At 44.7% G+C, this 16,916-nt stretch overlaps 1 protein-coding gene across 1 annotated transcript; it reads left to right on the plus strand.

The window, feature by feature from the left end:
* Positions 1-324: 324 nt before the first annotated feature.
* LOC122733314 (selenide, water dikinase 2-like) lies at positions 325-16,855 on the plus strand. Its single transcript, XM_043973624.1, has 8 exons — positions 325-682; positions 3,303-3,406; positions 4,918-5,025; positions 6,316-6,470; positions 7,822-7,912; positions 9,236-9,335; positions 15,255-15,464; positions 15,911-16,855. The coding sequence occupies exons 1-8, from the start codon at positions 340-342 to the stop codon at positions 16,132-16,134; spliced, it is 1,335 nt and encodes a 444-aa protein (XP_043829559.1). The 5' UTR covers positions 325-339; the 3' UTR covers positions 16,135-16,855.
* The last annotated feature ends 61 nt before the right edge of the window (positions 16,856-16,916 follow it).

Raw genomic sequence — 16,916 nt, forward strand, 5'->3', positions numbered from 1 at the left:
TTCAGAGAGGCCGAGGGGGGCAGGCTCCCTGACCTCAAATGGGCTGGAGCTCCTAGGAGCCGTCTTCGGGGTCCCGTCTCTGGTTGGCTGTTTCCGCCGGCGAGACGCTGACGCAGGGGGCGGGACGCTGACGCAGGGGGCGGGACGCTGACGCAGGGGGCGGGACGCTGACGCAGGGGGCGGGACGCTGACGCAGGGGGCGGGACGCTGACGCAGGGGGCAGGGTGGGGCGGGCCCGAGCCCGGGTCTCCTCTGAGCTCTCTCAAAGGCACCAGTTGCCCGGTATTCCTCGCGAGAGGCGAGAGGCCGGGTCCGCGGTCCTCGCACTGAGCAGGCGCCATGGCTGCCGCACCGCCCCCCCCGCCGCCGCTGCTGCCGCTGCCGGCGCTGCCGGCGCTGCCGGCGGCCGAGGGCGCGGCCGCGGGCGCGCGCTCTGCGGGCGCCTACAGACCTTTCGAGCCGCAGGCGCTGGGGCTGAGCCCGAGCTGGCGCCTAACGGGCTTCTCGGAGCTCAAGGGCTGAGGCTGCAAGGTCCCGCAGGAGGCGCTGCTCACGCTCCTGGCGGGACTGGCGCGGCCCCTTGCGGCCCCGGCGCCCGAGCTCCTTCCCGCGCCTGACGGCAGCGGCGATGGCGAGGAAGGGGCCGCTCCCGACGGCCCCAGCCCGGCTTCCCGGGCCCTGGGTGAGTGCGGGCGCGGGTCGTGTGAGAGGGCGAGAGCGGGGCCGGAGGAGGAAGGAGGAGGCAGGGGAGGCATCACCTCTACAAGTGCTGGGCCAGATGACCCTAGAGCATGGGGCGGGAAGGAGAGTGAGCCCTTTGGTGCTCTCACGAGCCGCCCCCCCCCCCGGCCAGTCGGGGAGGGGTTCAGGATACTCCTGAGGGCTTGAAGCAGCCCACTCGGGAAAGGCATCAAAGGTTCGCGCTCAATACATTTACAGATCTGAGGTCAGAGGCCAGTTCATTTGACAGGAGGAAACTGAGGCCCGGAGAAGAAACTTGCCTACAGTTACCCAGGAATTAGGGGGCAGAGCCTGGAATTTGAATCCCCGTTTTCCTGAACTCTTCCCTGTACCTAACTGACTTAAATCCTTAAAAGAGAATGGTTTCGATGATTGAGCTCTTGATTCTAGTCTCCTCCCCTCCAGCACTTCCATTTTGGAGAAGGAAATCTGCCCTTTAGCAGGGAGGGCATTTAGATGCATGTGGAATGTCGGGGCTCAGACAAGATATTGGTTAACCCCTCCCCCCCCCATTTGAGTGAGTAAACAGTTATAGGAAACTGAGTCCCAAAGAGGGGAAATGACATGCCTCCATAGCTAGAATTCTAATGTAGGTCAGCTTTCTGGAAAGAGAACTGGATTTGAAGTCAAATTCAAGCCGTGCGGCCTAGGGCCTGAGTTCAAAACTGGGCTCACATACTGTGTGACCCTGGAAAAGCCCCTTAATCCACTTTGCCTGTTTCCTCATTTGTAAAATGAGCTGGAGAAGGAAATGGCAAGCTATTCCATTATATTTGCTATGCTCAGAAAACCCCAAATAGGGTCACAGAGTTGGAACACCAACATTGGAGGTAAACGAGACTCTCTTTCTCTTACAACTTGTTACACAACAGTCAAGCAGTGCTGCTTCTAACTTTGTATGACCTCAGGCCAGTCGCTTAACCTGGCAGCTCCAGTCTCAACTGAAAGATGATGGGGCTGGTAACAAAGATGATTTCTGAAATACCACCCTGCTCTAAATCCCATAATCTAAGCCCCATGTCCTTTCAGGACTCTTTAAAATCAAGACTGCATAAAATCAAAAGGGGTCAGCGGTGTACTATGAAGATCAAGTTAATGAGTAAACCTAAGTCTTCATGTCAATTACATTTCTGATCTGGAAGGGCTAAGAGTTGAGGTTGTATTGCTGATAGGGCAATAATCCATGCTTGTTGTGCCTAGGTAGGCAGAGCAGAAAGCTATTGGTTTTTCCAGAGAAGGACTGAATGAGAGTCTGTCACCTGGTAAAGCTAATTCCAGAGTCCAAGAACCAGAGGCAGAAGGAGAGGTGCTGGGCTGTGCCTTACACTGCAGAGAATTCTGGATTAGGGTTCAACACTTAGCTCAGGGCTTGCTTTCATGTATGCTCTTTGATAAGCCAGTGGACTGCCCTGGGCCTCAGTTTCCTCCTCTCTAAAATCACTTGGGTGAACTAGATGATCTCCAAGGTCACTTCCAACTCTAAACTCTCAAATCCTAATAAAATGGTTAAGTTTAATCAGACATTCATTAAGCACCTACTGTGTGCCCCTCGCATGCTGTCCTACGCACTGGAGGTATCCATGCTCTCAAGAAGCTCACAATCTAATGGGGGAACAACATGCAAACAAATATATATCAAGCAAACTATATATAGGATAAATAGGAAATAATTAAGAGGAGTTGATTAAGAACAGTTCAGATTAGGGAACACGATACCTCACTGTACCCAGCTTTTTTTATTTCTTTAAATCATGCCTTAATTTGTACATCTTGTATAAAGGCAAAATCAAGATTTCGCATTTGAGTATTTCAGTGCCTCTTGTGTACAGAACATTTAGGCCCTGAGGAAGAGATAACAACTAATCTTGAATTCTACCTTTTGCCCTTGCACTCAGGCTAGATTTGCAAGCTTATAGGACAGGACCTCAGATTGTACTGTTTTATAGAGATGTTTTTATGAGCAAAGTAGTTAACAAGGCTGCCCACGCTATCCATGCAAACTAAAAATCAAGTCCTCCTTCATCCTCTAAGTTAATTTGCCTGAGTTACAGATGTGTTAATGCCCTTATAAAAACAGATAGCCTAATGAGAACAGGCAACTTTGCAACCTACTTTACATCAAGGATCACCAGTTGTGTTTAAAGGAACTTCTAATCTGTTTCCTAAATAATCCTGAAAGGGACATTGAACTCCCCAGGATTCCAGCTATGTCATGCTCCCCCATTCTGGCATGGAGAAAGTATACAACTCTTAGCCACACAGCCCTTCTTTATCCAACCAGGAAATGGAGAGGGAGGCCAATCTTATCCTGGAGATTGATTGACCTTTTGCCCTGAATTCATGACAACCATCACAATACCAAAGGCTTCTTTGGCATTGAAAATAACTTATTTCTGAAAACTTATGGAGTAGGGGGAATGGGTTTGAGCCCGGGAAGAATCTGATATCTTAGTCTTGGAAGCAAGCAGGATATAGTTGAGAAGGGATTAGGCTTGGAGTGGCCAGTGGCCCGGTGGAAGAGGTTCAGCTCCTGACATTGAAATTGCTTCTCTCTCATATAGGGATAGGAATGGATTCTTGTGTGATTCCCTTGAGACATGGAGGTCTCTCACTTGTGCAAACCACAGACTTCTTTTACCCTTTGGTTGAGGACCCTTACATGATGGTGAGTATGAAGAGGAAAACAAACTTCTACCAGGTAGCCTGAAGGGGATTGGCTCTAGCTGCCACACTAACTGGACCACAAATGGGCAGAAACTCAAAGCCCCCTCCCTGTACACTGCTCAGTTAGCCTGTTGCCCTCAACATAGCATGGAGTTGGGGGCGGCTAGGTGGCACAGTGGATAGAGCACCAACCCTGGATTCAGGAGGACCTGAGTTCAAATCTGGCCTCAGACACTTGACACTTACTAGCTGTGTGACCCTGGGCAAGTCACTTAACCCCAGTTGCCTCACCAAAACAAAAAAACAAAAAACCATAGCATGGATTTCCAAATTCTCTCCTTCCCTCTTCCACCCATTGAGAAGACAAGAAAAACAATACCCATTATATATGTGAAATCATACAAAACATGTCCACATTAGTCATGTTGGGGGGTGGGGTGCAAGACAGAAGGAGAAGCAAGAAAAATAACAGATAAAAATATGCTTCAATCTGCAACCAGAATTCATCAACTCTCTGGAGGTGGAGAGTCCTTGGGAATCATCGTAAATCATTGTATTGATCAAAATAGCTAAATCTTTCACAGTATATCAGCTTTACAATATGACTGTTAGTGTGTACAGTGCTTTTTACATTGTATCAGTTTATATGTCTTCCTAGGTTTACTGAAATCCCCTTCATCATTTTTCTTTCTTTCTTTCTTTCTTTTTTTCTTTTTGGTGGGGCAATGAGGGTTAAGTGACTTGTCCAGGGTCACACAGCTAGTAAGTGTCAAGTGTCTGAGGCCATATTTGAACTCAAGTCCTCCTGAATCCAAGGCCAGTGCTTTATCCACTGCATCACCTAGCTGCCACCTCCCTTCATCATTCTTATAGCACAATGGAATTCCATTCCATTCATATAACACAACTTGTTCAATCATTCCACAGTTGGTGGGTACCCCCTCAGTTTCCCATTCTTTGCCACCACAAAAAGAGCTGCTATAAGTATTTTTCTACATGTAGGTTCTCTTCCCTTTTCATGGATCCCTTTGGGATACAGACCTAGCAATCACGTTGCTGGACCAAAGGATATGCACAGTTTTATAGCCCTTTGGGCCTAGTTCCAAATTTTTCTCCAGAATGGTTGACCCAGGTCACAACTCCACCGACGGTACAGATGTTTTTCAGGCCCTTGCCTTTCCACAAGCTGGGTGGTGGAGAGAAAACAAAAACAAAATCAAAACAAAACAATGCAAGCCTAGGAATTGGGAGACCTGCAGCCCAGACTTGAGTAAACAGTCCACTGTCTGACCTGGGCTAAGTTTCTTCCTCTATAAAACAAGCTTTGTTCTAGCTCTTTGTGTCCATTACTGCCCCATGAAGGGCCAAGAGTTTGCAGGCCCAGCCCCAGGATTGAGAATGATTCTGTTAACAGGTCACCTTATATTACATAAGGGACTTATCACCTGCAGGTCACACTCCCTGGCTCCCAGCTGCCTCTTGGGCTAACTGACTATATGCTTCTTTTTCTAGGGGCGGATTGCCTGTGCCAATGTGCTCAGTGACCTCTATGCCATGGGCATTACTGACTGTGATAACATGCTGATGCTCCTCAGTGTCAGCCAAAAGATGAATGAGGAGGTAAGGGGGAAAGGGTGAGACACTGCCAAGAAGTAGGTGGGCCTGAGGTCATGGGTCACTGCAAAGCATCAGCCATCCTTGGCTAAATTTTAAGACCCATGAGGATACACTAGTTTAGGGCTGTGTACTCACTGAGTAATTAGTTTTCCTTTTTAACTGGTAGGATCATACTGCTTTTAAGAAAAGACTCAAATACTTTTTGAATGGAGAGAGAAGACCTTTAAGTAAAACTGATTTTCTAAGGTTCTGATTTTTTACAACTTTCCTATTGGCCAAGGGATAGTAGTGATTTAGGGGAGGCTGGGTGCTACAGTGACCAGAACTCTGGATTTGCCCTCTGGAAGACCTGGCTTTGAATCTCACCTGAGAAATTTACCAGGTGGGTGACTCTGGACAAATCACTTGACATTTCTGGTTCTCAGTTTCTCTATATGTAAAATGAGGAGGTTGGACTTCTCAGGTCTCTTCCGGCTCTATCTGTGCTCCTGTGGTTTTTCAATAGGAAAGACATTTTTTGTACAACCTAAATTTGAATTGGTTTTCTCCACCACTACCACCCCCCGAGTAGATCTGTACCACCCAAGTACTCATGCCAAAAATCTCAAGGAAGATGCCTGAGAACTCTCCTATTCCATTTGCTGCTGGGCCAATGGAAAGGAAGCTCCTTTGTCCCTAGTACCTGTTACAGGCCATCCCCTTAGGGCCTTACCATTGCTCACTGTCTGTGGAAGGCCACAGCAGAGTCTGCCATCAGCCTTCTCTGTAGGAGGCCCCAGGGTATACCTGGGGAGAGACACAACCATGCTGAAGAGAGGGGGGTTCCTTGTAGCACCCCTTGGTGCTCATAGGTCTGCTGGGGAGATGAGATGGCAGCACCTATAAAGTTGAGGTGTGTGGGTATGAGTGACGGAGAGAGAACATGAGGGGCAGCTAGGTGGCGCAGTGGATAAAGCACGTGCCCTGGATTCAGGAGGACCTGAGTTCAAAGCTGTCCTCAGAAACTTGACACTTACTAGCTGTATGACCATGTGCAAGTCACTTAACCCTCACTGCCCTGCAACCCCCCCAAAAAAAAACCAAACAAACAAACAAACCAAAAAAAACAATTAAAAGAGAGAGAGAGAACATGAGAATGAACACAGTTCAGTACACCAAGGCAGCTGTCACCAGGCTGAGAGCGTCCTGGGGTGAGCAGCAGGGAAATATCCCTGAGCTTTGTGAAAGCATCCCTGGGGTGGAGCCAGATTTGGCTAGGCAGAGGAAAACGTGATGAACTGACTTCTCTTCCAGGAACGAGAAAAGATAATGCCCCTGATAGTCCAAGGTTTTCGGGATGCTGCTGAAGAAGGAGGAACCTCGGTGACAGGGGGCCAAACTGTGATAAACCCTTGGATTATCATTGGAGGTGTTGCTACTGTGGTCTGTCAGCCTAGTGAGTTCATCATGTGAGTAGACACCCAGAAATGGTGGTTTATTCCAGAGTTGAGGGCACTCATGTGGCCCAGCCCCTTTGTCTCCATTAAGAGGTTCAGCTGGGCCCCTTTCTCTCCTCATTTTTTAGCTTCTCCTTTGTGTCCCTTTCCTTTCTTGATCACTAACCACCTGAGCAGAAAGAAGAGAATGAATTCTTCACTGGAATGGATCTTCTAGCTTTCTCCCCATACCTCCAAAAGCTCTGAGGCCTGTGGAGCCCTCCTCTCGTGGTCCCTTTGCTTTATTTCAGTGAGAAGATAGCATGGAGAGTACTAGACTTGACACCAACAACGCCTGGATTCAGATTCTACTTCAGCAAGTTGTTTAGCTTCTGTCAGGTTCAGTTTCCTCATCTGTGAAATGGAGAGTATTATAGTAGCAGCTGCCTCACAGGAGTATTGTGAGGGTCCAGTGAGGCCCTATCCATAAAGAGCTTCACAAACCTTCACATTCCTGAGAGATGCTGAGCTCATGGGGTTGTTATCAGGAAACCCCTTTATAGACAAAGCCCTTTGGCCTCATAGACGTTGCTCTCTACATTCTGAGGAGCAGCAAGGAGGCACCACTGTTCACAGAGCTCGGGCCTAGATCTGAATTCAAATCTGGCCTCAGATACTTACTAGCTATGTAACCTTTGTTTCCTCATCTGTAAAATGGGCATAATGACAGGTTTGTGAAGATCAAACGAGATAGAAAGGACCTAATACAGTGCTTGGCATATAGTCGGCACTATATAAATGTTAGCTCCTATTATTTTGCCATTTCCAGCCTGTGCACCACAGGCCAGAGCAGAATGAGCTGCAGACTTTGGCACAAGGGCTACTTTTCCAAAGTCCCACTCATGGACCCTCCTGCCCTGGACTTTTTCATCATTGTTGGAATTGAATTGACAAGAGCAGTCTAGAGCCTTGGCTGCTTTGTGACCACAGGCAGTATTTAGTAGCCTGGCGTGAAGAATCGAAGCCTTCTGGGCTTCAAGGGCCCCTTCCTTGTGTCCTTTTCCTTTTGGTGCTCAGCTGCTTCCTTCTTTGTCTAGAGATTGCAGCAAGCGCTGAACTATCACAGCCTAGTCAGGGACTCACAGCCCATGTTTTAGCCCCTCTGTTCCCTAAGCAGCTAACCTTGTTCATTTTTTGCTGTTGGAAGGGGTGTCACGGGTACTCACTACCTAGGTGTTAGCACTTGCACACAGAGCTTTAGCACAACTCAACCCCATAGGGACTGCGTAGATTCCTGAAAATTCATTCATTTGTTCACTTAGATATGGTGCTCAAAAGCGCTGCCAAGTATGCCTGGAGCAAACTGCTGTGCTTTCTTTTCCAGGCCAGACAATGCAGTTCCTGGGGATGTGCTCGTGTTGACCAAACCATTAGGTACCCAGGTTGCTGTCAATGCCCACCAGTGGCTGGATAATGTAAGCATGGGGAACCTAAGCTGGCCTCCCTGACACCGAGCTGCTGGATTCACATCTGGGAGAACCAAAGGACAAAAGGAAGCAAGGAATCTGGAGTCGTGAGCCATAAGCCTTTAGTGATGATATGGCCATGGGGACAAAGCCAGACCTAGCACGCTTCCTACAAGCTCAGAGACTGTTGAGTAGGAGTAACAAGAAAGCTTTATGATTTCTTTTAGGAAGCATTTGCTATGGGCCAGGCACTGGGCTAAAACCTGGGGAATTCAGAGAAGAAGCCAGAGTACTCAAGCCAAACGTTCACATGGATTATTCGTGCCCAACCTGTGGGAGAGCATTCCAAGCTCATATCGATCTCATCGGCCAGTTACTGGCCCTGGAGCTACTAACTCAACAGCTACTTATGAGCAGACATCATGAAGGGTTTTGTTACTCCCACTTCTAGGAAGTGTGCTGGGTCTGGCTTTGTCCCCATGGCCATATCATCACTAAAGGCTTATGACTTATGACTTCACAGAGAAAGTGTCAGAGACAGTAGAGATGAAGCCAGAGCCCAGAGTCCACCCCTTCCAGCCTACTGGCTTCTCTCAGTTTATGGCCTGCGTGGGAAGAGGTCTGCTAATGACAGTAGATAAAAGGATAGTTGAAAAACCTCACACTTAGACTTTGGTGCAGGATTTCTGGCTTTGTCATTGGACTTTTCCTAAGAAAGATGCCCCCTCTGGGACCTCAGCTTTCCTGCCAATGAATTTGATCCGTTTGTCCTGAGAACAGAAATGGGGCATATTCATACAAATGATGAGCCAGAACCATAACCTAATTGCCACTGTAGCAGTTGGCACAAGCATTTAGCACCCTGCTCTGCCCCTACCTTCACTTAAAATGAGGACAAACAATTGTTAGTCCTTAATCATTGGCACAAATGGGGAGAGAACAGGCATAGATAATAGAAAACTTACTCTGATTCTGGAACTTTGGACCAATACGCCAAAACCACTTACGGAATCAGAGTTGGCATCAAAGAAGCTGCCTGTGTAATATACTCAGGCCTTCTTGGTCCTCGACCTTGCTGTTAGCCCAACACCTAACAGGATGGCTGACGGTTCCTTGGATCCTGGCTGCATCTAGATGGCTTAAATGATTAAGGACATTAAGGTCATTATTGGAAACCTAGAAAGATCAGAATGGTGCCATTATGGCTCATGACATTGGGGAAATCCAAACGTTTCCAGTCTGGGGATGATATTTTTTTTTTAACATATAAGGTATTTTATTTTTTCCGTTACATGTAAAGATTCTGGGGATGATATTACTTTTCTTTTCCAGCCAGAGAGATGGAATAAAATAAAGCTGGTGGTGTCCAAAGAAGACGTCGAGTTAGCCTATCAAGAAGCCATGTTTAACATGGCTATGCTGAACAGAACTGGTAAGAGCCTGTAGAATTGGGTAGTACCTCACATCTCCAGAGCACTTTCCTTGCAACCCCATAGAGTAGACTGTGTTCAGTATCACCAAATGAGTCATCAAGAGACATAAAGGAAATTGGCCAACACACAGCTAAGGAGTGTGGGAACTGGGACTTATCGGGGTCTTCGAACATTCTTTCTGCTGTTCTCATCAGAATCCTAATTCAGAGCTGGAGAGCACTTCCAAAGTGTACTTAAGAGCTAGGAAAACTGAGATGAGACCCATAGAGGCCCAAGGAAGGGAAGTGACTTGTCTGAGAACAGCGATACAGCTCAGACTAGAAGCCCTGACTCACCAAGTCCTGTAATCTTTCCTTTCCCAAGGCCCAGTGAATAGCTTCTTCATACTGTTAATAACCCTTGTACCAGTAGTACTCTAACTCACATTTGAGGTGATGTTAGCCTTTTTAAAAAATCCGTCTTTTTTATTCTTTTTTTTCCAGTTCCAAATTCCCTTCCTCCACCCAGTGAGAAAGCAAGAAAAACAAAACCTATTGCAGATATATATAGTCATTCAAAACAAATGTCCACATTGTCCATTTTTGGAGGCAGGGAGTCGGGAGGCGGGTAGAGCAAGAAAGGAAAAAAAAACCCTGCTTCAGTTTGCCCTCCAAGTCCATCGTTTCTCTCTGGAGATGGGCAGCGTGTTTCATCATAAGTCCTTCAGAATTGTGGTGGTTATTGTGTTGATCAGGGATACTAAGTCTTATTAGCCTTTTTACAGGTTCCTTTTGTTTATATAAGTCATTTCAAAACCACTCCCTACCCCACCAATATCACAAGATTGACTCTTTCCTTGTAAGAGAAAAAAACAGTTAAGCAAAAACGTTCAGTAGTGACCACATCCAATGAGGTATCCACTATTCTGTTTCAGCAGTCCTCTGCTTCTGTTGTGGAGGTAGAGGGATGTTCATTTCACTATCTGCTCTCCCAAAATCTTCATGGTCTTGTCATTAATTGAGAGTTTCGTTTTAGTTGGGTTTTTTTCCATTTACATTATTGTCATTGTTTACATTTCTTGGTCCTGCTTATTCTATACAACACCTCAGATCTTTCCATGTTTTTCTGAATTACTCATATTCATTGTTTTGGGGTTTTTTGGTGAGGCAATTGGGGTAAAGTGACTTGCCTAGGGTCAATATTCATTGTTTCTTAACTACATTCATAAACAATTTAAGTTTTTCAGCCAATTGAGTACCCAACTTAATTTCCAGGTTTTTTTCTACCACAAAAAAAAGAGTGTTCCTATAAGTATTTTGGTGTATATTGGACCTGAATTTCTGTCTTTGACTTCCTCGAATACATATGAAAATGGTGGGATTGCTGGGTCTGAGGGTACTGGATAGTTGTCACCGTCTTGCTTGATTCCAAATTGATATCCAGAACAGTTCCCCCAGCAATGCATCAGGGTGCTTATTCCTCCCACAGCCCTTCCAACATTAACTGTTCCCATCTTTAGGCATCTTTACCCATTTGATGGCTTAGGGATTTTGGAGTGTTTTCTTTTATGGTTACTCATATTTTGTAGTTCTTTGGGGGGGGGGACAGTTCTCTCTTGAGCATTTGTCCATTAGGGAATGGCTGTCAGTGTTATGCATTTATGTCAGTTTCCCATATATTTTGGATATTAGGCTAATCAATGATACTTACTGAAGATTTTTTAAAACTGGGAAGCAGTCATTACTATCTCTTAAATGTTTCACTCTCTTTTTAGTAAAGCATCTCAGTTATTGGTCCAGTGTTGACCTTGTATTATAAATTAAAGGCCTGGTCTTTGGATGATAATAATAACTCATACTTAATCTAGGCCTTTATATACATTATAACCAAGGAAAATGCTAATTTGCCTAGGGTTTTGTTTCAGATGATACATCACTAGCTTCTAGCAAGCATTTTTATAGAGCTTTATGGTTTGCAGAGTCCTGTAGAGTGCTAGCTTATTAATCCTCACAACTCTCAGGAGCAGCTAGGTGGCACAGTGGATAAAGCACTGGTCCTGGATTCAGGAGGACCTGAGTTCAAATCCGGCCTCAGACACTTGACACTTACTAGCTGTGTGACCCTGGGCAAGTCACTTAACCCTCATTGCCCCACAAAAAAAAAATGCTACAATCCTCACAACTCTGGGAGGCAGGTGCTCTTCGAATCCCCAGTTTTTTACAGATGGGGAAACTGAAGCCGGATGAGAGATGAAGTAACTTGCACAGGGTCATGTACCTAGTGAGTGTGTGGGGTGGGATTTGAACTCGGGACTTCCTGACTCCAGTCTAGTACTCTCTCCATTGTGCCCCCTAGCTGCTTCTCAGGGATTTGAACATCAGACATAAGATATATTTCTAGAATTTGACTCAGACTATCTCCATTGCTGGAAATAACTCATAGAGCCAGGGGGTGGAATGGAAGGGAGGTTCTTCCAAAATGACAAATGGCACCCTAATATTAAATGGCAAAGCTCTTCCTTAATAAGTGAATAAAAGATAAGAAAAGGGCGTTTTCAAAGGGAGAAATGCAAACTATGGGGGAAAGATTCAAAATGACTAATTAGAAAAAGGCAAATTTAAACAGCTTAATGCACATACCCTACTTAGCCCAGTGATTCTGCACCTCCCAGCCATCCTTGTACAGATACAAACTTCTCACCAACCCTCATTCCTTCCATCATGCACTCTGGAATGCCTGCTTTGTGGCTAACAAATGAGCTGTCTTAAACCTCCTTTTTCACTCCTTCCATCACTTCTTGCCCTCTGGCCATGCTTCCCAGCACTGCTTGTACTTCCACTCAGACCTGCTGATTCACTGGGCAGGGTAGGGAAATTGGAATATTCCTTGCTCCTTGTGATGATGTAGAGGGCTGGAGCCTAGAAGTGGCACTGAGAAGCAACTAGGATACCAGCACCTCCACTATACAGGTGTTCATGTCTTTGAGCTTACAGTCATCCACAGCTGTTCTACTTCCATGTTCATGGACTCAGATTCCTTTATGTGATCATCATTTTTCCCTTTGCCATCAAAACTCCTAACCCTGTCCTTTGCCCACACCTCACCCTTTAATCCCTCAAGTTCCCATTTCTTTGCCAGATCATCCCTGAACTGAGAGGAAGGAAATAAGCATTTATTAAGTACCTACTATGTGCCAAGCAAGTGCTATTACCATCCCCATTTTATACTTGAGGAAACTGAGGCAGACAGGTTAAGTGACTTGCCCAGAATCACACAGCTAGTGAGTGTCTGATATAAGATTTGAACTCTCAGGTCTTCCTGACTCCAGGTCCAGTGCCCTATCCACTGTGCCACCTGTTTCTTCTGCTTCTCCTCCCCTCCTCTTGACCTCAGAGTGAACTAGATCATAGATCAACTCTACACTATCCCCTTCTCAGGTCCCTTGTCCAATTAGCTCCCCCTTACCCTACCCCACTTTTTTGTGAAAGTTCTTATTTTAGTTATTTTATATCACATATCTTTTCCCCCCCCCTTTTTTGGTCTGTATTTTTTCTAATTTATTTTCAGTCTCAAATCCTCTCCCTCTCACAACCACTGAGAAGGCAAAAAGAAAAAGTGCCCATTACAAATGTGTATAATCATGCAAAACCAAATCTCTCCCCCCTCCCCCCCCAAAAAAAAAGATAAAGCAAATACGCTTCAATCTGTAGCACTTCTCATTCAGGTGGTAGATAGTATGTTTTATCGTGAAGCCTTCAGAATTGTGGTTGGTCACCATGTTGATCAGAGTTCCTAAGACTTTCAGAGTTCATCGTCTTTACAATATTGTTGTTATTGTATAAATGGTTCTCTTGATCCCGCTCACTTCACTCTATCAGTTAATATGTCTTTCTAGGTTTTCCTGAAACTATCCTCTTCTCTATTTCTCATAGCAACAATAGTATTCCATCACATGCATATCTACGATAACTTGTTTAGCTATTCCCTAGTTGATAGGCATCCCCTTCAGTTACCGGTTTTTCGCCACCACAAAAATATCACTTTGGAGTATAGACCTAATAGCAGTATTGCTGGGCCAAAGGGTATATACAGAGTCTAATACCTTTAGGCGTGGTTCCAAATTGTTTTCCCAACAAGTGGTTGGACCAGTTCACGGCTTCCTTTTATTGGTGTGCCTGTTTTCCCACAGCTCTTCCAGTATTTGTCATTTTTTTTTGTCAACCAATATACGGGGTGTAAGGCAGTAAGTACCTCAAAGTTTTAATTTGTATTGCTCTAATATTGGCAATTTAAGCATTTTTTCATATGGCTATTGAGTGTGGATTTCTCATTCTGAAAACTGCCTATTCCTATCCTTTCACCACCACCCCCATTTTTTTTGTTTCTCTTCTAATTTTAAGTAGCATTGGTTTTGTTTGTGTAAAAACTTAAATTTTATATAATCAAAGTTACCCATTTTATGTACTATGGACCTATCACTTCTTTGGTCATGAACTCGTCCTCTGTCCAGAAATCCTACATGTAATTTCTTCCATGCTTTATTAATTTGTTTATAATGTCACCCTTTAATTATATACCTAATTCAACCTTATTTGGGTATACATCATGATAGTGATCTGTTCCTACTTTCTGCCTGATTACTTTGTCGAATACAAACAGTTCTTGCCATCATTGAGTTTACCAAACACTGAGGTAAATGTCCTCATTTATTTATGTGTATTGTGTACCTAATCCATTCCACTGATCCACCAGTGTTTCTTAGGCAATACCAGATCATTTTGATTACAGGTTTGTAGTCTAGTTTTGAGATCTAATACTGCTAGGCAACCTTCCTTCCCTTTTTTTTTTTTTAAGTGAGGCAATTGGGGTTAAGTGACTTGCCCAGGGTCACACCGCTAGTGTGTGTTTGAACTCAGGTACTCCTGACTCCAGGGCTCTATCCACTGCGCCACCTAGCTGCCCCTTTCCTTCCCATTTTTAAAAACTTGATTTCCTTGATATTTTTGAGGTTTTTTTCCTCCAGATAGACGATTTTTTTTTTTCTAGCTCTACACAGTAATTCTTTGATAGTTTGATTGGTATGGCCTTAAATAGGCAAATTAATTTAAGGACTGTTGTCTTTTTTATCACATTGGCTCAGCCTACCCATGAGCCCAATATTTCTCCAATTATTTAAGATGTCTTTATGTCCAAAGAGTGTTTGTAATTGTATTCATTATAGTTCCTTTGAGTGTGTTAGCAAGTAGACTCCAAATATTCTATATCTGTAGATATTTTGAATGGAATTTTTTTTCTCTCTCCCTGCTGGATTTTGTTGGTAACATACAGAAACGCTTGTGATTTGTGTGGGTTTATTTTATATCCTGCAACTTTGCTGAAGTTGTTAATTATTTCAATTAGTTTTTTAGTTGATTCTAAGTAAGCCATTATGTCCACTTCACAAAGTGTTAAGTTTTGGTTCTTCTCTGCCTAGCCTTATTCCTTCAACTTTTTTTTTCTTACAGTTAGCATTTCTAATAGAATATTGCCTAATAGTGGTGGTAATATACATTCTTGCTTCACCCCTAATGGTATTGGAAAGGCTTCTAGCTTCTCCCCATTACAGATCATGCTGGGTCTTGCTTTTAGATAGACACTACTTACTGTTTTAAGGAAAACTCCATTGATTCCTTTGCTTTCTAGTGTTTTTAACAGGAATGAGTGTTATATTTTGTCAAAAACTATTTCTGCATCTGTTGAACTCACTGTGATTTTGGGGGTTTTTTTTTGTAATCGATAGATCAATTATGCTTAGTTTTCCTGGTATTGAACCATCCCTACATTCCTGGTATAAATCCAGCCTGGTCATAGTGTGTGATCTTTGTGAGATGTTACAAACTGAGTTCTGGGACGACTATTTCCAAACATTTTTCTCCAAATTACAATCTCTTCTATTGCAGCTGCAGGATTAATGCACACATTTAACGCCCATGCAGCTACTGATATTACTGGCTTTGGAATCCTGGGACATGCTCAGAACCTTGCAAAACAACAGAGGAGTGAAGTGTCCTTTGTCATTCATAATCTGCCCATTATTGCCAAGATGGCAGCTGTCAGTAAGGCCAGTGGCCGTTTTGGGCTTCTCCAAGGAACATCAGCAGAAACCTCAGGTGGGTGCTAAAAAAGACCCACTCTTCATGCTATGAGTGTTGGGTTGTCTACACCATTCCCCTCCCCACCCCAACAGAAAGTCAATTAAAAATTTAGAACCTTCCTTTCTCCCCCGTGAGCCTCTGAAGTATGCCCAGACTACAAGGCACCCAGACTCACATTCTTCGGTCCTGTCACTTATGCTACCTCTGTGGCATCAGATTAGATATGAATTATAGCCTCTGAGGTGCAGCCCTAATACACTGGCCATGGTGGGCAAAGCCTTTGCCCTTCAGGGGCCCAGACACGCACCAGAGCTGTGTTGATGGAAGTTCTAAGTACAAGAAACATGCTTTTGTAGATAGGCCATTGAGGGCAAATGGTGCTTCAGAAGAGCTTAGTGTAGGAGTGAAACTGAAAGCCTGCTTGGCTTTGAAGTAGTGAGGGCCTCTCTGCTCTTTTACAGGGGGGCTGCTGATCTGTCTGCCTCGGGAGCAAGCAGCTCGATTCTGTGCAGAAATCAAGTCTCCCAAATATGGAGAGGGTCATCAGGCCTGGATTATTGGCATTGTGGAGAAAGGCAACCAGACGGCGCGGATCATCGACAAGCCACGCATTATTGAGGTGATGCCCCGAGGAGCCACTCTTCATCATGACAATGCCAATACCAGCCCCGAGCCTGCTTCATGAAATGGACCGCTCCTTTGGACCTCTTGGAGACCTTTGGAAACAATCATGAATGACTCTTAAGAACTACTTAATGACTTGTTTGGGAGAAGGGGAAATTTCCAAAGAAACCTGATCAAACAGTAAAATCACTGCTAAATGAGCTACTTGTTCTAATGAGACAGTTAAGGAAAATAGCTGCTTTTACATGAGTTTCAAATGAATTCATCATGTTCCACATTTTCTACTTTATGGATAAGTCTGGCCCATAGTTGCCCTTTCCAGAAGCAAGAGAAGGCTTCTATTTTTCTCACAACTGGGTTCCTGCAGAGAGTACTTGTAGGTTGAACAGATTCACATGTAAGAAATGAGGTTATTTATTGAAGGGATACTTTGACAACCACTTAGATCATTAGGGAATAAGGCTGAAACAAGAACTCTGCTAAACCTGTAATGGGAGACATGATGTGCTCAGAAGTTATTTATGGGCTGTTTTTACCCCTGAAGCTATTGGTTCCTCATTCTGGTCAAGAATTGAGCGACTTGTCCGGAAGTGGGGAAGCAGGCCCTGTACCAGCACAGGCCTTGGCTCTGTTTATGATGCTTCTCCCATAAACCTCTTTGAGGGCTGGAAGAAGCTGAGCAGATCCCCAGAGCCCAGGCCTTGGCCTTGTTCAGTTTATGTAGAATCTTAGGCTAGCAATTCCTGCTGACTTCATCAATAAAAAGGCTCATTTCTCAGTTACCTGTCTGAATTCTTCGATTCTTTCAACATGGCCCTGGCACCTAAAAGGACCCACTCGAAA

The sequence above is a fragment of the Dromiciops gliroides genome, chromosome X (genome assembly GCF_019393635.1).
Source record: "Dromiciops gliroides isolate mDroGli1 chromosome X, mDroGli1.pri, whole genome shotgun sequence".
NCBI lineage: Eukaryota > Metazoa > Chordata > Mammalia > Microbiotheria > Microbiotheriidae > Dromiciops > Dromiciops gliroides.